Source organism: Pipistrellus kuhlii, unplaced genomic scaffold (assembly GCF_014108245.1).
Source record: "Pipistrellus kuhlii isolate mPipKuh1 unplaced genomic scaffold, mPipKuh1.p scaffold_m20_p_6, whole genome shotgun sequence".
Classification (NCBI taxonomy): Eukaryota; Metazoa; Chordata; class Mammalia; order Chiroptera; family Vespertilionidae; genus Pipistrellus; species Pipistrellus kuhlii.
This window is the reverse complement of record NW_023425562.1, coordinates 26,561,867-26,587,449: the sequence shown is the minus strand read 5'-3', so window position 1 is coordinate 26,587,449 and position 25,583 is coordinate 26,561,867. Positions and strand designations below refer to the sequence as shown.

The following is a 25,583-nucleotide window of genomic DNA, read 5'->3' as shown; positions in this document are numbered from 1 at the left end:
ACCACCTCTTTGATGGAACCCTCACTGTGATGGTTTCATCTTTTTTTAAAACTACCAAATAAGCCGGGACCGGTTTAGCTCAATGGATAGAGCATTGGCTTGGGGACTGAAGGGACCTGGGTTCGATTCCGGTCAAGGGCATGTACCTTGGTTGCGGGCATATCCCCAGTGGGGGGTGTGCAAGAGGCAACTGATCGATGACTCTCTCTCATCGATGTTTCTAACTCTCTATCTCTCTCCCTTCCTCTCTGTACAAAATCAATAAAATATATTAAAAAAAAAAAAAAAAAAAAAACTACCAAATAAGAATTTATTTGAAAAATTCCAAACCTGCCAGAAGTGGCACTTTCCAAGCTCTAAGCCAACCCTCCTTACTAGCTCCAAAGGATAATGAGTTCTCCCTACATGCCCCTGACCTCCACACCACGCCTGCACACCCATACCGCACGCCACCCTAGAGAATGCCAGTGTCCCTGGAAGGGACATTAGAGCTCTGGCAAAGAGCTGGGGTGGCAGACCTCTGGCATCACAGGAGATGATGGTGGCCAGAGCCCCTTACATAGATTGAGAAAAGATAATGAGGGAAAAGACACCAAATAGAGGACTTCCTGAAAAACAAAAACTTCCCTCTTATACCAATATGTGTCTTCCACATAGAAAATCCTGCTTCCCAATTTGCACAAAAATCCATAGGAAAGAAAAAAACTAGCAGCAAGGCTGGGCTGGTCATATGGCAGAACTTTGGTTTAGAAAAGCTAGGAAGATGCCGAAACCAGTTTGGCTCAGTGGATAGAGCGTCAGCCCACGGATTAAAAGGTCCCGGGTTCGATTCTGGTCAAGGGCACGTACCTTGGTTGCGGGCACATCCCCAGTAGGGGGTGTGCAAGAGGCAGCTGATCGATGATTCTCTCTCATCAATGTTTCTAACTCTCTATCCCTCTCCCTTCCTCTCTGTAAAAAATCAATAAAATATATTTTTTTTAAAAAAGAAAAAAAGAAAGAAAGAAAAGTTAGGAAGATTGCGAGCTAAGCCCCTCTCTCTTCCTTGTCCAGCTGCCCAGAGCCCTCTGGCCCCAAGAAGAATATGAAAATAAGCAAAGCAAGGTCGTCTTTGGTTCTGAAACTTCTCCATTTCAATGGCAAACACAACCTCCAGAGTCCTACTTGGGCCTACCTGCATGGGGCAGAGTATTTGTTGTGAACCCAATTAAAGCCAATGCATAGATAAGTAAAAAGGCTTTGGAGACCAAGCCACAAGGAATCCTACTACTACATTTATAAAACTAAAGCTGGGGAGCAGAGTGACAGGAGACACTCCTCACTCCATTCTTTTTTTTCTTTTTTTAAATACACTTTATTGATTTTGTACAGAGAGGAAGGGAGAGAGATAGAGAGTTAGAAACATCGATGAGAGAGAGTCATCGATCAGTTGCCTCTTGCACACCCCCTACTGGGGATATGCCCGCAACCAAGGTACATGCCCTTGACCGGAATCGAACCCGGGACCCTTCAGTCCCCAAGCCGACGCTCTATCCATTGAGCTAAACCGGTCCCGGCTCCTCACTCCATTCTTAACCTACATGTCTATGGCCCCAGATGGTGGTCCCTTCTAGGCTGAGGAGGGGGTGGTGTCAGGGCTGAGAAGAAAAGAAGGGATCCCTAAGCAGTAAGTTAGGTCAGGCAACTTAAGGATGATCTGTTCTTTGCATTTAATACTTTCAACACTCAGAATTTTCAGTCAACAGTTTAATCAAGAGGTGGAGTACTGAACCAAGCAGAGGCAGTGAGAATGAAAAGTGAGTAGCTTGCAATTGTAAAAAAGGTGGTCAGGGTGGGTCTCAATGAGACAGTGACATTTAAGCAAAGACTTGGAGGTCAATCATGGATATTTGGTTAAGAGAGTTACAAACACACAGAAGAGTGAATGCCGTAAGGTAGGTACATGTCTGATGTGTCTGAGGGATACAAAGAATGTGATTTGAGCCCAGTGAACAAAGGGAAGAGCAGCAGCCTGCAATTTAAGTTCAGAGTTGAGAAATCCTGTACTGATGTGTTAGTCTCATTTCATTAGTTTTACCTCCTAAATCTGACTATCAGAGAAAAAGGGTTTCTACTTCCATTTTCTCATAGTACCTAGTACAGTATCATAACAATTTAGGTTAGTAAGTGTTCAAACACTGATTATATAATGAATTCAGGAAGTTTTTCATAACAAATGTTAAGCTATGGTAGAATTTTGTCAGGATGACAAATCACTATTAAATCATAAGCAGGAAATGAAACTATTAACTGATTTTGAGAGTAGACTAGTTCAACAAAAAGAGAGAAAGAGATCAGAAAGACTATTTAGTATAGATATCTGAAATTCTGTGGTACAGATGAAAGAAAATGGGTGAGAGAAGGCTAAAGGGCCATAAGATGTGTATTCTGATGTCTACTCTGGCTCTACCAGCATATGTGATTTTAGACCAGCTATGATTTATATAGAAAATAAATAAATTAAAAAAAAACAAAAACAACAACAACAAAAAGAAAGAAAGAAAGAAAGAAAGAAAATAAGCTACTACTGCTCTTTTTCTCCGCCATCGAGGTGTGTGCGCTCGCCTCTCCTTCACCATGTCTTCCCACAAGACTTTCAGGATCAAGAGGTTCCTGGCCAAGAAACAAAAGTAGAATCGGCCCATTCCCCAATGGATTCGGATGAAAACTGGTAATAAAATCAGGTACAACTCGAAGAGGAGACATTGGAGAAGAACCAAACGGGCCATCGTTATTTCTAATTCTCTATCTCTCTCCCTTCCTCTCTGTACAAAATCAATAAAAAAAATTTTTTTAATAAATTAAAAAAAAATCAATTGAAGATCTTAAAAAAAAAAAAAAAAAGACTTAACTACAATAAGGCTGTACACACAGTTCACAAAGGGGTGCACCAAGAGTGTCCACCTCAGGTAACTGGGAAGCTGACCCACTGAACCATATATGACACCTTAGCACACAAAGCCACGCTACCAACTTAGAGAAGCTGTGAAAATGCCGAGACAAGGAAACAGATCACAAACGGAAAAAAAAGGAGGACAACTAGCGACTGGATATAGAGTTCAAAACCACGGTTATAAGGTTTTTCAAGAATTTCCTAGAAAAGGCAAATAAAATAAATGAGACCTATGAGGATATGAAAAGGGATCAACTGGAAATAAAGAAGACATTGTCTGAAATAAAAAATATTATACAGAGTCCTAAAAACAGGATGGAAGATCGCAAGAATCAAGTAAAAGATTGAGAACATAAAGAGCCAGAAGACATTCCTCCACAGAAGAAAGAAGACAAGAGAATCCAGAAAGTTGAAGATAATGTAAGAAACCTCTGGGACAACTTCAAGCAAACCAACATCAGAATTATGGGGGGGTCCCAGAAGAAGAGAGCAAGATATTGAAAACATACTGAAAGAAATAGTGACAGAAAACTTCCCCAACCTGGGGAAAGAATTAGACTTTCAAGTCCAGGAAGTGCACAGAACCTCAAACAAAAGAAATTCAAAGAGGACCACACCAAGACACATCATAATTAAAATTCCAAGAGCAAAAGACAAAAAGAGAATATTAAAAGCAGCAAAAGAAAAGCAGGTAGTTACCTATAAAGGAGCACCCATACGATTGTCAGCTGATTTCTCAACAGAAACCATGCAGGCCAGACGGGAATGGCAAGAAATATTCAAGGTGATGAATAGCAAGAACCTATAGCCAAAAAATACTCTACCCGGCAAAGCTATCATTCAGAATCAAAAGAGCTTCACAAATAAAAAAAAGCTAAAGAAGTTCATCACCCCCAGCCAGAATTATATGAATTGCTGAAGGGGGCTCTTTAGAAAGAAGAAGAAAATAAAGATAAAAATTATAAACAACAAATACATAACTATCAACAAGTGAATCTAAAAACCAAGGGAATTAAAAAATCTGATGAACAATATTAACTGGTGAATATAATAGAATCAGAGGTATGGAAGGGGAGTGAACTGACGATTCCCAGGGAAAAGGGGAGGGGGGGGTGCGGGAAGAGACAACATAAACTGTGCACCTATGGATGAGGACAATGGGGGATGGGGAAAGGGCAGAGGGGAGCAATGGAGGGGGAAAAAATGAGGAACATTTGTAATAATATGAACAATAAAGATTTATTAAAAAAAAAAAAAACTTGTAAAAAAAAAACAAAAAAACTACTACTAAGAGTCCTGGCCGATGTTTCTCAGTAATTAGAGCATCAGCCCACAAACCAAAGGGTCTCAGGTTCTTTTCCTGGTCAAGGGCACGTACTTCATTGCATACTCCATCTGGCCCCTTGGTGAGGGCAGGTGCAGGAGGCAACCAGTCCATGTGTCTTTCACATGGATGTTTTTCCCTCTCCCCCTCTCCCCCTCCCTTCTACTCTCTCTCTAAAGATCAATGGGAAATATATCCTCGGATGAGGATTAAAACAAACAAACAAACAAAAAAAAAAAACTACTACTAAGAAAATTTACTATCTTAAATGTCTGTATTAAAACAGAAAGTTGTGCCTGGCCAGAAAGTTGATTCTTGGATAAGAGTAACAAACTCTGGCAAGATTGAGTAAGAAAAATAAAACAAAAACCCGAGAGAGAGGGAAAGGTGTATATAAACAATACGAGAAGAGAAAAGGGGAATGTAAATACAGAAGTAAAAGGAATTAAGATGCATATATAGTATCTGAATGCATTTTAATTCTAAAAAAATATATTTTATTGATTTTGTACAGAGAGGAAGGGAGAGAGATACAGAGTTAGAAACGTCGATGAGAGAGAGTCATCGATCAGCTGCCTCTTGCACACCCCCTACTGGGGATGTGCCCGCAACCAAGGTACATGCCCTTGACCGGAATCGAACCCGGGACCCTTCAGTCCCCAAGCCAACGCTCTATCCATTGAGCCAAACCGGTTTCGGCGCATTTTAATTCTAAACCCTGGTGTAACAACTGTTCACAAAATTGTGTGTTCATGTGTATCAAATCTAAAAGATGACCCGTAGAGAAAGTGTTATGTGAAAGAATGGCATACGAAAAGCCAGTATTAAAACCATTGAAGCCGAAACCGGTTTGGCTCAGTGGTAGAGCGTCGGTCTGCGGACTGAAAGGTCCCAGGTTCGATTCCAGTCAGGGGCATTTTTTTTAAGTTACTGTACTTATCAACCCTGATCAAACCTTCTTTTTCACTGTATCCTGCCTCCTAAAACAAATCAACAAACATAAATATGCACACAAACCCACAGGTACTTACATGGGCTTACATCTCTGTATCTGTTTCGATTTCTGTTTTCTGGAAACTTGGCCACTCTATGAGGATAGTCATGGGACTCATTTCGAATTTCCTTAAAATAACAAAAATATATTTTAATATTCCTTTTAAATTTTATATAGCAAAACAGATACTTTCCCAGCCAGGACAAAATAACACTTATTGAACACTTGTAATATGCCAAGTACTATGCAAAACATATTATATGCATTACCTCATTCAATTCTTACAATACCAATGCAAGGAATGACTTGAGAGGCTAAACCACCTACCAAAGGTCACAAAGCTAGTAAGTGGCAAACCCAAGGACTGAACTGAGGTCCTTCAGGCACGAAAGTCTTTTCTCTTAATATATTTATTTACTGTCATGCTATATTCAACACCTATAAGGCAACATTAAACATTTTATGACACATAGAATGCAATGAGGTGTCTAAGATTACTACATCATATTCAAATTTCTGACTAAACTCTCTTAATATTATCTAACTACATTACAAAGTTTCTATCTTAAAATTGTAACCTATTTCTTTTATGTTCATGTCATATAACTTTTACTTTTAGTCCAGAAATAGACTCAAATTTTATTTCTGGAGCCATAAATGATTAGCAACAACCACTAGGCCAGAGGCACATTTTTAGGACCCTTGTGGTTTTCTGTATCCCACGATGGAAGAAATTCTGTGAGATTATGCCTGCATTAGGTGCAGATACGTGTATCCAACATCAGTAGGTTTTTTCTTTCATATGAAATACTAGAAGCCAGGTGCACAAATTCCATGCATGGGGGATAAGGGGGTAGAGGGAGGGCTCAACCTGGCCTGCACCCTCACAGTTCAGGAGCCCTTCAGCTATGTCCTACTGATGGCTTAGGCCCACTCCGTGTGGGCAGTCAGACATCAGCGTTACCGCAGAGCCGGGAGAGGCTACTGTCACCATCACTGTGCTCGCCAGCTGTGAGCCCAGCTTCTGGCTGAGTGGCACTCCCCCTGTGGGAGCACACTGACCACCAGGGGGCAGCTCTTGCATTGAGCATCTGCATCCCTGGTGGTCAGTGCGGGTCATAGATGCTGGTCATTCTGCAGTTCGGTCAATTTGCATATTAGCCTTTCATTATATAGGATAATTTGAAGAATTCAGGTAAAAAACAGAAACTTACCAAAAAAAAAAAAAATAGTATGCATTAACAGCAACATTTAATTTGGGCTTTCCCCCCCCACACTAACACATTTGAGAAAAAAAGCATTTTAAAAGTATGGGGGGGGGGGGCAATCTTAAAATATGTACAAAGATAATAATTTAATAAAAAAAGAAAAAGAAAAAAAAGTCAAACACCAGATAGTTCTAGAAATTAAGCACAAATAAATTATTTAACTAATTTATTGATGAACATCCTTACTCTGGGTTCCCTTGCCTGCCACGACTGCGAAGGCCAAGCCCCTTGCACGAATTTCGTCCACTGGGCCTCTAGTCTAAAATAATAGTTGTTGAAATATGCAGGATATTTAGCTTCATACTTGATTGTCCCTCCACAATATCTTCAGGCAGAGTATATGCACAAACATTTGACTAATAAAAGAAAGTGAACAATGCCCTGGCTGCTTGGAGCATTGTCCAGTGCACCAAAAGGTGGCCAGTTTGATTCCCCGTCAGGGCACATACCCACACTGTGGGTTTAATCTGGTTGCAGTGCTTTTGAGAAGCAAAATATTCAATGTTTCTCAAGATGTTTCTCTCTCTCTTGGAAACTAATAAAAATAAATAAATAATAATAAGTGAATGCTTGCTGAAACCGATTTGGCTCAGTGGTAGAGCATCGGTCTGCGGACTGAAAGGTCCCAGGTTCGATTCCGGTCAAGGGCATGTACCTTGGTTGCGGGCACATCCCTGGTAGGGGGTGTGCAAGAGGCAGTGGTTGATGTTTCTCTCTCATCGACATTTCTAGCTCTCTATCCCTCTCCCTTCCTCTCTGTAAAAAATCAATAAAATATATTTTTTAAAAATTTTTAAAAATAAAAATAAAAGTGAATGTTTAACTATCACATAATTCAGGAATCAACTAGGGGCCTTAAATAGAAAAAAAAAGAAATTTAGCTATGTTATCCCATAAATAGAAAATCTATCGATTTGGGATTATCTTAAAGTCCTAGTTTTTTCTTATTAAAAATAAATAGATTACTCTTTTCCAATTTCCTATTTTTTTATTTTTAGTTTTTAATCTTGAACCTGGGACCCTCGAGTCCATAGGCCGATGCTCTATCCACTGAGCCAAACCAGTTAGGGCCCTAATTCTTTTTTTTTTTTTTTTAAAAATATATTTTATTGATTTTTTCAGAGAGGAGGAGAGAGGGATAGAGAGCTAGAAACATCGATGAGAGAGAAACATCGACCAGCTGCCTCTTGCACACCCCCTACCGGGGATGTGCCCGCAACCAAGGTACATGCCCTTGACCGGAATCGAACCAGGGACCTTTCAGTCCGCAGACCGAAGCTCTACCACTGAGCCAAACCGGTTTCGGCAGGGCCCTAATTCTTATTTGTTGTTCCACCACAACAGTTCAAGGCAGAACACTCCACAGTAAACAAGGACATAAAGTTTTGTGCACTGTGTAGAACAAAGATATGTACCAAGTACAAAAACATTATTTAATAAAATATTATGAAATAACTATTTCACCCTGACAATGATGGAAATTAAATTACAGTAATAGAGATTTAAAAAATAAAAACTTTCCAACTTGAAATGTGAACCCGTTTATAACTTCGCTGGTTAAAACATAAATACCACAGAAGTAATTCCTATCGTCATGAACTGACTACAATTTTCTAAGGTTACCCCAACCCTTAACTAGGAACAGTGTGGTACACATTCTAGGAACCATATGACCTTACTCCAACCCACTTAAGGAATTCCTAGAAGTACTATTAAGTAAACTGTTAAGAGGAATTGATAGTTTTCAGAATACAAAACTGTTCAAATACAGTGAAAGAAGAAATAAAATAATTCAGTATGAGATTTTTCTGCAGAGGAATGAGAGCAGTTTGAATTAAAGTTACAAATGAGTGATGTGAACCAAATGAAACTGATAGAATGTAGAATATATTAAACCAGATATACTGGATTGTTAAAGAATTAGAAGATAGGAAACTATCACATTTGAAAAGATAACAGAAATCCATAGATGAAAGTATTTCATCTTAAATCAGTTTCTTGACCTTCTATCTGTAGGTCATCAACCTCAAACAGTCTTTAGGGGGCCTATAAAACCCTTAAAGTCACATGGTAAATTTTGTAGGGTTTTATATACATTGGACATTTCTTTCACAGGTTTCATTTTAAAGGTCTCAAAAGTATTTACAAACTATAACCATTACTCTACCATAAATAGAACATTAACACTACATTAAATACATTTAAAATAGCACTACGAAAAATGAAATAGCACTATATTAATTTTTTTAATATATTTTGTTGATTTTTTACAGAGAGGAAGGGAGAGGGATAGAGACTTAGAAACATCGATGAGCCAAGACCGGTTTGGCTCAATGGATAGAGTGTCGGCTTGGGGACTGAAGGGTCCCGGGTTCAATTCCGGTCAAGGACATGTATCTTGGTTGCAGGCATATCCCCAGTGGGGGGTGTGCAAGAGGCAGCTGATCGATGACTCTCTCTCATTGATGTTTCTAACTCTCTATCTCTCTCCCTTCCTCTCTGTACAAAATCAATAAAATATATTTTAAAAAAAAAAGAAAAAAAAGAAACATCGATGAAAGAGAAACATTGATCAGCTGCCTTCCGAACACTCCCCACTGGGGATGTGACTGCAACCAAGGAACATGTCCTTGACCGGAATCGAACAGGGACCCTTCAGTCCACAGGCTGACTCTATCCACTGAGCCAAATCAGGTAGGACAGCAGCACTATATTCATTATTAATGGCAATTTTGCACAATGCCTGCCAAGATAGAACATCATTCCAAGTAACAATAGAACAGAAAAGTTTAGTATTTTACTAAAATCAGTAGAATCTAAAGTTATAATCAAAATTAGTTTGCTGAGCCGAGACCGGTTTGGCTCAGAAGATAGAGCGTCGGTCTGTGGACTGAAAGGTCCCAGGTTCGATTCCGGTCAAGGGCATGTACCTTGGTTGAGGGCACATCCCTGGTGGGAGGTGTGCAAGAGGCAACTGATCAATGATTCTCTCCCATCGATGTTTCTAACTCTCTGTTCCTCTCTCTTCCTCTGTAAAAAATCAATAAAATATATATATATTTTTTTAAATTAGTTTGCTGAATTGTCTTTCTCAGCTGTCAGCTACTATGTTTTAACTCTTCTATGCTAAACTGACTTAGCATATGGCTAGTCACTATTATCCAAAGTAATGGAGGGTATTATCAAAAGTCCTAATTTACTAACTGGTTTAAATATTCTCTGCCTCTAACTGCTCACCAAAAAGAAATAACGACTTTAATGGAACATTCAGTGGAACTACCACAGGGAACAGAGCATAGAGAATCTAGATAGGAATTTCTAGGGGAAACAAATCATATGTATACTTATTTGATAAAGTGAAGAGCCCACTTATGTTCATTATAATATTGCTTTTCTAGTTCTTATCTGTCCATAGCGCTAGTTTACTTTCTAGAAGAGAATGAGCAGAGAAGGGAACAAAGGGAACAGGCAGGGAGACAGGACAGCAGGAGACTGCAAGACAATAATTCTCCAACTGCAAACAGGGAATTCTGTGGACAGTAATGATCTGGTAAAAGCAAAAAAAAAAAAAAAGTAGTTGAAGATTCTGTTAAAATCAAGATATTAAACAAGAGGCAAGCCAGAAAGACTAGGGCACTAATGTAGCAATCTGGACTTTCTTAATTTTAAGTATCATTAACCTACTGGAATGTATGTCAAAGGCAGAACAATATGATTTTTATTTTTTTATTAAGGAATATGTGTACATACCTTATAATCCCCCCCCATTCCCTCCCTAGAGTTTTGCGTCCATTGGTTATGCTTATATTCATGCATACAAATCCTTCAGTTGATCTCTTATCTCCCCCATATCTCCCTACCTTCCCCACTGTAATTTGACAGTCTGTTTGTTTCTTTACTGTCTCTGTTCATCAGTTTATAATGTTCCTTATTATCCATAAAAGAGTGAAATCATGTGGTATTTTTCTTCCATTGACTGGCTTATTTCACTCAGCATAATGTTCTCCAATTCCATCCAGGTTGCTGCAAATGATAAGAATTCCTTCTTTTTTATGGCAGCATAGTATTCCATTGTGTAGATCCAGCCATGTGCTGATGGGCTCCTAAACTGTTTCCAAATCCTAGCTATTGTAAATTGTGCTGCTATGAACATAGGAGTACATAGATCCTTTCTGATTGCTGTTTCTGGTTTCTTAGGATATATTCCTAGGAGTGGGATTACTGGGTCAAATGGGAGTTCCATTTTCAGTTTTTTAAGGAAACTCCATACTGTTCTCCACAGTGGTTTTACCAGTTTGCATTCCCACCTTCCCACCAGAGGTGCATGAGGGTTCCTTTTTCTCCTCATCCTCGCCAGCACTTGTCCTTTGTTGATTTGTTGATGATAGCTATTCTGACAGGTGTGAGATGGTACCGCATTGTCATTTTGATTTGCATCTCTACAATATGATTTTTAGTCATGTAATCTCTATTGGGGCACCATTCCCAAGGCTCCTTTCCCTTAAGCAGTGGTCCTTATCTTTTGAAAAGTCACAGATTTAAGAATCTGACAAAAGCTATGGAATCACATAGAAACTAAATAACCAAGCAGAACACACACACACACACACTTCAGCACAGTTTCAGGGACTTGGAAATCCAGTCTTATCCTTGGATCCCAGGTACTATTTTAAAGGCCTCCAGTCCCAAAATAACTCTGCTTTTTTATAACACATTCCATTCACTCCTTGCCATCAAAAATTTAAATGATTCCCTCAGTGCCATTAATCTCATCTAGACCATAAGAAAGCAATGTAGATGGTCACACGCAAATTACAACAATGCTGAAATGAGAATCACAAAAACTAGATTTGGGTTGAAGCTGTGTCACTAATATATTTCACTTTATTTAAGTCACAACCTCATTCTGAACTGGTGTCTCCTTAGATGTGAATGAGGAAGTTGGAATAAACCAAGTATTAATATTGTACTTCTAAAGGAGAGCATTATTCTTTTATTTAGTGAATACTTAAGTATCTTACACGTCAGATAGTGGGGAAACAAAGAAAAATGAGGCAACCCTCAAGGATAAACAAATAGACAGTTATAATAAAACAATGTGACTAATTCTCTAATAAAATATAGAGGGCTCAGGAATCAGAGGAGGAGCATATAACTTTGCCTACGGAGACTATAGTTCTATTCTGTTTTTTTACCCTTTCCCCACTAGAGTCTGGTCTTGAAAATGTTGCTCAAATACATAAGATAGGCCCAGAGCATATACAGCATATGTAGATTCCAAAGGTGTGAAAAAGCAGACAATTTTCAAGGAAAGTCAAGGGGTTTGATACTAGAGACTGTGCAACCATGTAAAAGCACTGAACACTAAGACTATAGTAGGAGAATATGTAGTAGACATTGCAAGGAAAGTTGTTTAGAATAAGATAGCTTTGATTTATAAAATCAAAGAGGAGGCTGCATTGCATCTGGTACCAAAAATAAGTGGGAACTTTGTTCGCTGGAAAGAGGAGGGAGTCTGTTAGAATCCCGGGTGCTCTCCTAAAGGGCCAATGCACAGAAGCTTCATCTTGGGAACTCACCCACAGCTCTGACAGAAGGAAGGAGGCTCAGAGCATATTGAAGCCATAAAGAGAAGATCTGGATGGCATAGTTCCAGAGACCTGGGAAGCCAGCTATGGAGGTCAACTGGAGAAAGTGCACTAGCACCGTCCTCCAAATACGGGCGACACCAACCTGCCAAGCTCAAGTGAGGAATAAAGGACTGTTGGCTGTACCCAATAGGTGCCTGAGGTGTGCTCTTTTACTGAAGCAACTATAGACAGACTCTCAGAGGATTACTGAACTGAGTGGTGTTGGAACAAGGGCCAATCTTTCCCACCTATCACAGGGTAGGCAGGCACCATCCCCGACAGAAGACTCCTTTGTCAGGGTCTCAGGCAGCGGGCAACTACAGAGCTAGGAGGAGGCATGCACCTGCACCCCTCCGGAGGTCCTGTACCATTCCCAATGGAGGTCTGCCTGATCTGTTCCTTTTGCTGGCACTGGCTTGCCAAGCACACATTCACTGGAGCATTTGGTGGGACCCTTTCAGAGCCTCCTCAGGGTCTCTGACAGTGTGCTGCCAAGCTAGAAGGCAAGCAAGCAGCTCACTCCTCACCCAAGGGCCAGCACCACCCCCAGCAGAAGGCTGCCTTGATTTGTTCCTCTAAGCCAGTGGATCTCAACCTTTCTAATGCTATGACTTTAATACAGTTCCTCATATTGTGGTGACCCCCAACCATAAAATTATTTTCTTTAAAATATTTAATTGATTTTTTAAAGAAAGGAAGAGAGGTGGATAGAGTTAGAAACATCGATGAGAGAGAATCACTGATCAGCTGCCTCTTGCACACCCCTCCCTGGGGATGTGCCCACAACTAAGGTACATGCCCTTGACCGGAATCGAACCTGAGACCCTTGAGTCTGCAGACCGACACTCTATCCACTGAGCCAAACCGGTTTCGGCCATAAAATTATTTTCTTTCTTTCTTTCCTTTTTTTTTTTTTTTTTTTTTTTTAATATATTTTATTGATTTTGTACAGAGAGGAAGGGAGAGAGACAGAGAGTTAGAAACATCTATGAGAGAGTGTCATTGATCAGCTGCCTCTTGCACACCCCCTACTGGGGATATGCCCACAACCAAGGTACATGCCCTTGACCAGAATCGAACCCGGGACCCTTCAGTCCCCAAGCCGACGCTCTATCCATTGAGCCAAACCGGTTTCGGCCATAAAATTACTTTCGTTGCTGCTTCATAACTGTAATTTTGCAACTGTTAATGAATCGTAATGTAAATATCTGTGTTTTCTGATGGTCTTAGGCTCTACAGCAGCGGTTCTCAACCTGCGGGATCGAATCACAGAAGGACTTCCTGAACTCCTTAAAACTAAATGTGAAATTTTTAGTGCATTTTTCTGATAAGAGGGATTATAATTTTTACAGCATGTGTATACATATCAAAATTCTTAACCAAAATGTTAAGTTGAATTAACTTGTGGCATTCACCTTTCTCTTCTCAAATCTGTACTTTGATATATGATTAGCAACTTGGAGACAGCAGTCTCCGCTGAAACAAATGTAAGTGGAAAAGACACAGCTGGCAGGCTCTCACGGATTCCTACCAGAATTTGCATTTAAAATGTTCTATATTTGGAAAAGTCCTTTAAAGTTAGTGCCCTATCTTAACATATTCTATACCCATATGAATTAAAATATTGCACTTCCCGCTAGGGTGCTCAAGAGAAAAATGTTACATTCTGAACATAATGACAAAGAAAACATTTTTTACTGTCATCTAATTAAATGGAATGGGGAAAAACCCAAGACCATCAAGATTTACAGGAAAGCCTTTTTGCTTTTACTGCACACAGAGTGAACGAACCAGCAGGAAGAGCATTTAACTCACACTCAATTCAATCTTGGGAATAATATGCTAATAATTAAACAGATGAGAATAGGCAATTAGGTCATTTAAAAAGAAATTTAAAAAAGAAATAAAGTCATATTTGAATTAAAAGGTTCTCTGGTTGAGCTAATGAAGCTAGGCACGAGTTCAAATACATGAGTCCATTTACATGAGTTTCAGAACAGGCGAGCCCATCCTATGGTGCTAAGAAATCAAAATCGTGGGAGCCTATGGGGTGGAGTAGGGCCATGACCGTTCCTTCTGGGATGATGGAAAGGTCTTTTATTTATTTATTTTTTTTTTTGAAAGGTTGTTTTGACTTGAGTCGTGTTTGCACAGGCGTATACATTTACGAAACAAGCTTAACCACATACACATAAGATTTTATTGTTCATGTAGAGTGTGCCTCGGTCAAGAACACTGAAAAAAGAGGATGACATCCTATTCATTGAATACAGCCAAAGCCCAGCCTCATTCCGGGAACCTCTGTGGAGGCCGAGCCTAAGGAAACTAAGACTGCCGGTCGTCCGGAGCACTCGCCGCCGCTACGGTGCAGTCACTGCCATTTCGAGAGGTCCAGGTCTGTATACACATACACGTACACATACACATACACATACACATACACATACACATACACACACACACACACACACACACCGCCAGCCAAAAAGGTAACTGGGAACGGAACTAGGCACGGGGCCGGGCAAGGGACGGCGAAGCCCAGTCCGAAGCCGAAGCGGCGACAACTCCCCGCCGTGAGTTCCCAGAGCCCGGGGATCTCCCCTCATCCCCATCCCACCCCACCCCGGCCCTTCCCACAGTGGCGGCCGCCTCTCGGACAGCAATCCCCACCGGCCCCACCGTCACCCTCATCCCCACCCGACCCCGCGCCGACGGCGCACCCGCCCGCGCCACCGGACCGCTGTGGTGCCGCCTTCCGGGATTAACTCTGCGCTTGCGCTTCCGAGAAACATCCCCGCCCTCTCCAACACACACCTCATTAAAGTCTTTTTTTTTTTTTTTTCCCTTCCCAAAAGGGAACCGAGAATCGGTCGGCGCAGGCGCAGCCCTGACGCGGCCCGCGCGCCACCACTTCCGCCCTGAGCGGGAGGCGGGGGGACGCGGGAGGGAGCCGGCGGGCGCGAGCCCGGGTCCGCGGAGGAGTCCGGCGCCCGCGGCGCGAGCCCTTGACTCACCAAGTACAGCTGCTGCCAACGGTTTTGAGCATCCAGCTCCTCAAACTCCCGCTCGATGGTGGCAGACATGGCCGCTGGAGCGAGCTGGCGCGAGTGGCGCTGTGCCGGCGGAGAGGCTCAGGCCCCCGCACGGTCCGGGGAGAGTGCTGGCGCCGTGGCGCATGCGCGCTCCGCGCCCCGCCCCGCCCCCACGCCGAGCCTGCCAGGCCGCGGGGAAAGTACCTGGAGCGTCTGACGTCAGCGCGCCGGGGATCGCGTCGCCGAGTCCGGCTGCTGCGGGGCGGGACTCCTGGGCCTCACAGTGGAGGCGTGGTCTTGAGGGAGGGGGGAGCTAGGTGAAAAGGGGTGGAGCCAAGGGGACCCACCCAGAGGTTGCTGTCCCGGGTCCTTAGGGGTGGCCCGCACCCTGGACTCACCAGAAATGACCCCAGGAAGGAGGTGTAGTACCGCGAGGTTCGCGTGCATGGAGCAGGCCAAGGAAGTGCCTTAACACCCCTTCGTGCTTGCTTTCCCGTTGCTTTATTTTAACTAGCGTCTAGATCAGTTTAGAGAGGCTTGTGTCCCAACTTTGGAAAGAAATTCCTCAACCCTCTTGGAGAATGTTAATCAGCCCTGATGCCAGCTCTGTAACTAATGCTTCAGGGTGTGATGACAAATCGCTGTAGCTCAAGGAGTGGCCACATCCCTCGGAATTAGGGAAAATACAGATTGTGTCATGCAATTTGAAAATTAGTGTTACCTGTAGGTAAACTCGTGGTTATAATTTATTTTGTCTCCATAAGAAATGTGAAGTTTTTTTTGCCAGGACCGGTTTGGCTCAGTGGATAGAGCGTTGGCTTGCGGACTGAAAGGTCCCGGGTTCGATTCTGGTCAAGGGCATGTACCTTGGTTGCAGGCACATCCCCGGTGGGGGGTGTGCAAGAGGCAGCTGGTCGATGTTTCTCTCTCATCGATGTTTCTAACTCTCTGTCCCTCTCAATTCCTCTCTGTGTAAAATCAATAAAATATATATTTTAAAAAAAAGAAATGTGAAGTTTTTTTTTTAATCAGCTAAGTAAATTTGAAAATCTAAATTGGCTTTTTAAAAAAATGTTTTTACTGATTTCAGAGAGAGGGAGAGAAACAGCAATGATGAGAAACATCCTGCACGTCCCACTGAAGATTGAGGCCATGGCAGGTGGTGGTTGGGTGGGGTGGGGGTGGAGGGGGGGCATGTGCCCTGATTGGGAATCGAACCGGTGACCTCATTCATAAACTGATGCTCAACCACTGAGCAACACCAGCCAGGCTAAAAAGGCTTTATTAAACAATGAATTGGGCATCAAACCATCTAGCAATTAGAAGGGAGGTCTGAGGGGTAGGTTTTTGTTTGTTTGTTTGTTTTTTAAGAAAGGGAAGTGGGGCAAGGGACCTATTAACAAAGAAAATAAAGGATTATCTTCACACCAGGACTTCTTTTTCTGGAGGTTAGGAAGATGGCGAGGGTTTTTATCATAAAGATCTGCTCTTCTTTGCAAGTGGGGATGGGGTGTTTGGAGAGATTATCTCAATGATACTGATCAGAAAAATTCCAGAAATGTTGATTATGTTTCTGGTAGAGGTTCAGACAGCAATTAGGTAAGGTATTAAATCTGGATTTGGTATTTTGGATTTTGGCACAAGTGATACAATTTTGTTGAAATTTATTTTTCAATTATAGTTTACATTCAATATTATTTTGTTTCAATTTCAGTTATACAGCATAGTGATTAGACAGTCATATACTTTACAAAGAGACCTCCCCTAACCCCTGATAAATCTACCCATCTGACACCATTCATAGTTACTGCATTATTGACTACATTCCCTATGCTGTGTTTCACATCCTCATGACTATTTTGTTACTACCAATTTGTACTTCTTAATCCCTTCACCTTTTTCACACATCCCCTCACCTCCTCCTCCCATCTGGCAACCAACAACTTGTTCTCTGTTGAATTTTGTTTGATAAATTTTATTTTTTAACAAGCCAAATCTCACCCTGGCAGTAGCTCAGTTGGTTAGAGCGGTGTCCTGATATGCCAAGATTGTGAGGTCTGTGGTAGGCAGTTAGGCATGAGCAGAGCAAGGACGATGGGCTAGCTACTGAAGGTCATCAGGCTGAAAAGCCTTAGGTGCCCAGCAAAGGACAAAATGTAGCCCTAGCCCAGTGGTTGGCAAACTCATGAGTCAACAGAGCCAAATATCAACAGTACAACCATTGAAATTTCTTTTGCGCGCCAAATTTTTTAAACTTAAAACTTCTTCTAACGCCACTTCTTCAAAATAGACTCACCCAGGCCGTGGTATTTTGTGGAAGAGCCACACTCAAGGGGCCAAAGAGCCGCATGTGGCTCATAAGCTGCAGTTTGCCGACCATGGCCCTAGCCTGTTTGGCTCAGTGGATAGAGCATTGGCCTGTGAATAGAGGTGTCTTGGGTTTGATTCTGATCAAGGGCACATGCCAGGGTTTCGAGCTCAGTCCCCAGTGGTAGTGTGCAGGAGGGTTATTTTTAAAGATAAAATAAGGCTTATTTTAAAGATGAAATAAGCCCTAGCTGGTTTGGCTCAGTGTATAGAACATTGGTCTGGGACTCAAGGGTCCTAGGTTAGATTCTGGTCAAGGGCACATGCCTGAGTTGCAGGCTCAGTCCCCAGTAGGGGGCGTGTAGGAGGCAGCTAATCAATGATTCCCTCTCATCCTCTCCCTTCCTCTCTAAAATCAATAAAAAATATATTTAAAAAAATAAAATAAAATAGGACTGTCAGTTATCTACCCCCATTCCCCCAAAAAAGGACAAAATGTAGGGTGGAACCTTGCTTCCAGGGTGACCTTTCCTCCCCTAACATATCCAGGGGTTTGGATCCCCCCCTGACTTTTCCTCCCTAGAGATAATGTTTAGATCTCAGTTGTATTTCAGCCTAGGCCCAGAAGAGCAACAAAACCAGCCACAGCTGACTCAGGATAAGCTACATTGAATCAGAATGCCTGCCCTGCTGCCCACGAATCAATCAGTGGAGACTAGATCCTGAATGGACACAATTGGAAAGTTACTGAATATTCTACTGAGATGATCTCTTGAGACCTCACCTAAAATCTCCACCTTAAAACCCTTAGAACCTTGGATCTGGGGCCATTCCCTTCCCCTTTCTCCTCCCTACCCCAGGCAGTTTACCATTAGCTTCCTCACTTCCTAACTCCTAGAGTCCTTCCTTTATCTTCCTTTACCACTATAACGTGTTTGTTAACCCCTTTTCTTCTAGGAATTACTTTTTCTACCTCTGCGGTTAACCAAATAAATGTTCTTATAGTTTGGGCCTTGGCTCTGAATTCTTTCCTAGCCAGAACCAAAGTACAGAGATTGCTGAACCCAAGTCCAGTGTGACCCCATCACTCTTAAGGAGGAAACTGGTCTCGCAAAGTGTGTCAGGCCTTAAAAACAGGACCAATGCACTGCCCTGGGTGGGGGTGGGGAGTCCGTTATCACTGGCCTCAGAACAGATCTTCGGATATGGCCTGGGGACCCCCAACACCTGGGGGACATCTTGTAAGCCCACGAAAGGGGGCAGAATCATATCTGCAAGACAAAGACCCAGAAGGTTATAAAAGTGAAGCCCTCTGAAACTGGTTTGACTCAGTGTGTCCACTCAAGGGTCCCAGGTTCGATTCCGGTCAGGGGCATGTACCTTGGTTGTGGGCACATCCCCAATAGAAGGTGTGCAGGAGGCAGCTGATCAATGTTTCTCTCTCTGGATGCTTCTAACTCCCTATCCCTCTCTTTTCCTCTCTGTAAAAAATCAATAAAATATATTTTTTAAACTTAAAAAAAAAAGGGGTGGGGGGAGTCCTCTACGTGTGTCCTCCCTCTGATTTGGAAATTATTCCCGGAGTCCACTGGTGTTAATAAACGAGGTCCCTCCCTTTCTCTAGAAGTGTGCTTCGTATTTCTTTGGTCTTCTGCAACATTCTAACACGTGGTGTCCTTCCTGAATTCAGTTCTATCTCCAATCGCGGCATATACAAGAATCAACCAAAGAATGTATAAATAAGTGGAATAAATCTCTCAATCTCTCTCTCTCTCTCTCTCTCTCTCTCTCTCTCTCTCTCTCTCTCTCTCCCCCCCCTTTTTTCTCCCTCTCTCTCTCCCCCTTGCTTTACTAGTAAAAATCAATCAAATAATAAAAACAAGCCCAATCTCACACAAGACTGGTTTGACTCAGTGTGCCCACTCAAGGGTCCCAGGTTCGATTCCGGTCAAGGGCATGTATCTTGGTTGCGGGCACATCCCCAGTAGGGAGTGTACAAGAGGCAACTGATCGATGATTCTCTCTCCTCGATGTTTCTAACTATCCCTCTCCCTTCCTCTCTGTAAAAAATTAATAAAAATATATTTTAAAAATAAAAATTAAAATTAACAAATTATAAGTTAATAAATCGTTTTTAAAAATTAAAACTGGAACAGTTTTTCTTTAAGCATGTTCATAGTGCAGCAAACACAATTTTGCAATGCTCAGTTAAGTGAAGTGGATAGAGACACCACAGTGTGGCGCTCACAAGCACCTTTGCCATCTGCATCACATTGACTGAAATCTGAGCCCCTGAATGAGTTCCCTCTTTTCCCATCCCTGGCTACTTCACTCATCCTTCAGGTCTCAGTTTAGACATTGTCTTCCAGGAATGCTTTCCTATTCCTTAAGGCTGACTCATATTTTCCCCCTTTTGTTGTCAATAGTACAAGGGCTACTTCATAGCATCTATCATTTTATTATAATTTCCTACTTGTTCCTCTCACTCCTAGATTGTCAGCTCCTTGAGGACAGGGTCTGTTTGGATTCTACCTACTTTTTGTTGTTAAAGTTTTAAAAAAATATATTTCTATTGATTTTAAAGAGAGAAAGGGAGAGGGAGAGAGAGAAAAAAACATCAATGAAGAGAGAAAATCACTGATCAGCTGCCTTCTGCACACCTTCTACTGGGGTTCGAGCTTGCAACCCCAGCAGGTGTCCCTGACCGGAATTGAACCTGGGACCCTTTAGTCTGCAGGCCAATGCTCTATTCAACTGAGCCAAACCAGCTAGGGCTTAAAGATTTTTTTTAATTGATGTTGAGAGAAAAAGGAAGGGAGAGGGGGAAAAAGAGAAACATTGATGGGAGAGCAAAACATCAATTCTGGTATGTGCCCTGCCCATGAATCAAACAGACAACCCTTCAGTGCATGGGATGATGTCCAACCAACTAAGCCACAATGGCCAGGGCATGGAATCCATCTTTACAGCTTCCACCCAGCACAATTACCAGCCCAGAGTACATCCTTCATTCATTTTTGCTGACTTGCATAGAATATTGGTCCAGACAGGGTACTACAGTGGGAATCTATGCTGGCAGAGGGCAGAATGAGGGTATTGATGCCTGGAGATGCAAATAGGAAGTATTCAAGACAATGAAATCATAATACTTTATGCTGATTATCATGAAAAGAAAGTAAACTCACTAACTTTTTTAAAAATCTCACTTTTCCCCCCCCACTAAACTTTTAATTAAAAAATACAATAGCTGATTTTCAGGCTTCAGTTTTATCTTAATAGTTCCATTTAAATATCCCGTTACAATTTATTTAATCAATCCTTTATTGTTGGACATTCAGATTGTTTCCAACTTTTTACTATTATAAATAACAGTAAAATAAAGAGCTTTTGATGTATGTTGCCAAATTTTCCTCTAGAGAAGCTTTACTAATTCTCTTCAGGTTAGCAATATACTCTGTGTGACTAAGGCACTTTAGCCTGGAAATACAAATTTGCCAAGAAAAACCAGGACTGCCTTTTGGGTGTGCAATGGACTAGACAAATGCATACAACTTGTTTTAACACAAGTATATAATTTGTTTTAAATATATATTACAAAATTCATAGACCTGTGTGATTATATGAATTTATTGTTAAAGATTTAGAACAATGACGAAAACCAGTTTGACTCAGGGGATAGAGCATCGGACTGTGGACTGAAAGGTCCCAGGTTTGATTCCTGTCAAGGGCATGCACATTGGTTGCGGGCACATCCCTGATAGGGGGTGTGCAGGAGGCAGCTGTTCTATGTTTCTCATCAATGTTTCTATCTCTCTACCTTCTTCTCTCTAAAAAAAAAAAATCAGTAAAATATATATATTTTTAAAAGATTTAGAATAATGGATAGAGAAGAGATAGTTCCACACTTATTTATTACTCAGTCAGTGCTTATCGAGTTTCCAGAGCCCTGAAGACAAGGAGTAACATCCCAAAATATGGACTCATTTTCCACTCCACCTTCATTGGCCGAGCAGCTGCCAAGAACAAAGGCCACATCTCCCGATACCTGGCAAACAAATGCAGTATTGCCTCGCGAATTGATTGCTTCTCTGAGGTACCCACAAATGTATTTGGGGAGAAGCTTCGAGAACAAGTGGAATAGCGGCTATCCTTCTATGAGACTGGCGTGATTCCACGAAAGAATCTGGAGTTCATGAAGGAGGCAATGGTACAGGCAGAGGAAGTGGCTGCTGAGATTACTAGGAAGCTGGAGAAACAGAAGAAACGCTTGAAGAAGGAAAAGAAACGGCTGGCTGCAATTGCCCTTGCATCTCCAGAAAACAGAAGCAGTACACAAGAAGAGTGTGAGGAAATAAATGAAAAACCTAAAAAGAAGAAAAAGCAAAAGCTCCAGGAGAATGGAACAGAAGACCCACCTGTTTCTTCACCCAAACCCAGGAAAAGGAAATCTTTGCCCACAGAGGAGATAGTTAATAATGATCTTGAGACAGCTACCAATGGAAATCTTCCCAAGAGGAAGAAATCTTTAACCAAACCAGAACCCGAAGAGGCAGCAAACAGGAGTGTTCTCAAGAAAAAGAGGAAACTCTCTTTGAAGGAGGAACCTCTCAGCAGTGGACATGAAGAGGCTGTTAGCAACAAGAGCTCAAAGAAAAAGAAAAAGCTAAAGCTGGCCCAGGAGGATTAGAATGGACAGTACTCTGGTGGGGTATAACCACCAAGTTACCCACCCCCTAAGTCCCAATAAAAGAAAAATCACAAAGAAAAAAAAAAAAGATTCTTTGTGGTGACCAGGCACTAACTCTTCTGTTCTGGCTAATGTCAATGCTCTCACTGCCATGGTTCTGCCACCTGTTTGTGATGATACAATGGAGGTCTTCTTGCCTCTGTAGCCTTCTGGAATCATTTCTATGATGTTGCTGTATCATAGCTAAGGAACTGCCCCCTGCTGTAAACATTGGCTTCCACGGACTCTCTCCAAGTTGTTCTGATGTGTCCACCATGACAACCCAGAGAGTGCAGGAAGATGCAAATGAAGGTTCATTTTTCTGATTATGGTGAAGGCACTGTTTGGAATTTTATGGCATAAAGGCAGAACAACAGCCATGTCTTTCCTTGACCTCTTTTGCCCTATAGTCTGCACTCTTAGAATGTGATCTCTTCCATTGTTGACCCCACACTGTATTCTATACCCTACCACCAGCTAGGGTAGGAATAGGGGGTTGGGGGTTGAGGCAAAAAGCCCATGGCTGGAAGATAAGCTGATTCCAAAGGACTTAAGACTGACCAGGGAAAGCAAGACATTATCACATTCATTGCAGGCAAGAGAAGACATCAATTGGGATGCCATGCAGGCTTTCAGAGGAAAATGGCATGTGGCATGGACACTGCAGAGGGGCTGAAGTCACCACTTTGTTTACCAGAGCTAGGGAATAGGGTGAGTGACATCTACTGCCTGAGCTGTTGCCCTCAGGTGCGTTTGACTGCTGGCAGGATCCAACCCAGATGGGCCATGTGGACTATGAGCAACTCAGAGCTCTGAACTTCTCATGTGCCCAGAGTAATTGAGAGTCACCACAACCAGTGTGTAGGCACCACTGTTGTGACCCAATCTCTTGAGATTCTCTGAAAGAAACACTGTACAAATAAGGGCTTGTGATCTACCCCTGACCCTCCTGGAACTGCCTTGGTCATGACACCCCGGAGCTATCCCATGCATAGAGAGTCCTCATTTACTCTCCTCCCTCCCTTCTACCCTGGGCTAGCTCATGGGAAGGGGAATCGAATATCAGAGAGTTCCTGGAAGGAAAGAAATGGGTTCTGGGATTGTGAGGGACCTGGTTTGTGATTAGATGCACACCTGAATGGCCCAGCCTTAGGGGGAGACAGAAAGTGTTGAGAAATGACACAGTGGGCTTCTAGTCACAGATCTGGATGTAAAGGCAGAGCTGAGACTACCAAGCACAGTGATAACTAAATGATGTCATTTGCAGTATATTCACTGCCTGGGGATTATTTTTACTGCTACCATTGGTGGTGAGTCTAACATCAGATTGAGCAAATGTGGAAAGTCTTATGCTCGGCAGCCAGGGGCGCCCCAGTGCTCTGTTTAGTTATAATAAGTTGCTGGCAAATGTAGAGGAATGGGTTAAAAATAAAGAAGGGGAAGTATGAGAACACAGTTCTTACCAACTAAAAATAACTTTCAATGTTTATTTTTTTTTAGTGATTCTCTTTCAGCTATAAATTTACTTTATAGGCTATTGGATCTTTTACTCTCCAAGCTCTGAAACTAACTTTTGTTAAAGTGGCATTGCAAAGAAAGCTATGCTTTCATAGAGCCTGCCAAAATAGATAGGAATGATTTTTAAAAAAGTTCCAGGAACTATGTAATGACTTTTTTAAAACCAAGAATTAAGAATCTGTATTTGTGAAAATGCCAACTTGATGCTCACCAATAGTTTTGGATCTTTTAAAGCAAAAGTAAAAGTTTAATTAACAAAAATATGTGATTTAAAGGACTGTTTGTGAGGTTAGAATTTTTAAAACTAGTTTTTTACATTTTACAGGCTAGTAAGAGCTTTTTCTTATTTTTGGAGAGCAAATGATAATAGTTTTTTCATTACAGAGATTTTAAACCTGGTGAAAGTTTTAGTCTTTAACCTGTTCTTTTTTTATTTTAATTTTAGAAATTTTAATAGATTTTAGAGAGAAAGGGAGAGAGAGAAACATTGATAGGCTGCCTCCTGCATGCCCTCTACTGGGGATAGACTGAGCCCATAACCTGGACATGTGTCCCTCCCTACCAGGAATCAAATCAGCAACCATTTGGTGCACAGGATGATGTCCAATCAGCTGAGTCCCACAGCCAGGGCTAACCTGTGTTCTTTAGGATCTAGCCTTAGCTTTTAAATGAAGACTTTATATAAGCAGTTCTGCCCTTCTGATTTTCTCCCATGTCAGAAACAAACAAAAAAAAGAAAGAAAGAAAAGAAAGGGAGGGAAGCAAGAAGGAAAAAAGAAAGGGAGAGAGAAAAAAAAGAGAAGGAAAGAAGAAAAGAAGCGGGGAGGGAGAGAAGAAGGGAGGGAGGAAAGGAAGGGAGGGAGGAAAGGAAGAAAGGAAGAAGGGGAGGGAAAAATGAATGAAAGAAAAGATCCGGAAGCTCCAGGAACTTCTGGATTCATAGCTAATGAACCATAAATCTAAGGACATGCATTTTGTGTCTGTTTGAAGGACATTACCAGCAGATGATCCCTTCAACTTTAATTTTCAGCAGTGGCCCCTTGCAAGGCTACTTGTCTTTCCCATCTGCACTAGGGTTTGAGAGGACAGAAGTTGATGAGAATTACTTTGGAATGCTGACGTGTCTCATTCAGACAATTTTTCCGGAGCAAAGTATTTTCGTAACATTTACTGGCAGCAGAACATAGATGATATCAGGGAAGTGATTCCCGCACTGCTGAGCTGCTTAATTCCCCAGTTAAACACCGATCTGACGTCAACAGCCTCATAGCCAGGAGGACTGCCAAAGTCCTGCTGCACTTAAAGAGACTTCCCACTACTCCAGGAATGCCACTTTTCACTACTATTATTTTCTAATAATGTGGTTCTTTTTCCTAATCAACATTTGATTTGTTTTAGGTATATAGACTCAAACACACTTTATTTGGTGGAAGGGATTTGAAAAAATTTAACCAAAATTTAAAATTTTTCTAAGATTGAGCCTTATCCTTTCACTATATCAATGCCAGAGAAAAGACCCGAGGTTGTGCTTTTTGCATGTTTGTTATACCTTTGTCCAAGGAATATATTATGTAAAAATATGGAAGAATTGAGAACGTTGGCATTTTGTAGGAAAGCATATTCCATGGCACAGGAAGACATCTAAAAATAAGACAGCTAATCTTAAACATTTAAAAAGTTGATTTTAGATGGGAGGGGGAGATATCAAAGTGAGAGAGAAACATTGATCAGTTGCCTCCTGCAGACACCCTGACAGTAGATCAAACCTGTAATCTAAGTATGTGCCCACAGTAAAACCCACCACCTTTTGGTGTATGGGATGATACCCCAACCAACCAAGCCGCACTGGCCA

The 25,583-nt window shown here is 41.7% G+C and overlaps 2 protein-coding genes and 1 pseudogene across 5 annotated transcripts in view; 2 read left to right on the top strand and 1 right to left on the bottom strand.

Moving 5' to 3' along the window:
* PTPN2 (protein tyrosine phosphatase non-receptor type 2) overlaps nucleotides 1-15,349 on the bottom strand; it is a 54,347-nt gene extending 38,998 nt beyond the window's left edge. For 2 of the 4 annotated variants that reach the window (XR_004984497.2, XM_036419367.2), the window contains exons 1-2: nucleotides 15,163-15,348; nucleotides 5,288-5,378 (exon numbers count right to left, since the gene is read on the bottom strand). Coding sequence is in view for 3 of the 4 variants with exons in the window: in XM_036419367.2 (XP_036275260.1) it covers nucleotides 5,288-5,378; nucleotides 15,163-15,231 (160 nt within the window). In the remaining variant the exon portion in view is untranslated. Of the gene's footprint in view, nucleotides 1-5,287; nucleotides 5,379-15,162 lie in introns of all 4 variants that reach the window. The other 2 variants (XM_036419365.2, XM_036419366.2) reach the window with 2 other exon arrangements.
* On the top strand, nucleotides 2,569-4,608 carry LOC118707801 (annotated as a pseudogene).
* A 6,075-nt stretch (nucleotides 15,350-21,424) lies between the features above and the next one.
* LOC118708234 (nucleolar protein 56) lies at nucleotides 21,425-22,262 on the top strand. Its single transcript, XM_036419400.1, has one exon. The coding sequence runs from the start codon at nucleotides 21,680-21,682 to the stop codon at nucleotides 22,172-22,174; it is 495 nt and encodes a 164-aa protein (XP_036275293.1). The 5' UTR covers nucleotides 21,425-21,679; the 3' UTR covers nucleotides 22,175-22,262.
* Nucleotides 22,263-25,583: the final 3,321 nt, after the last annotated feature.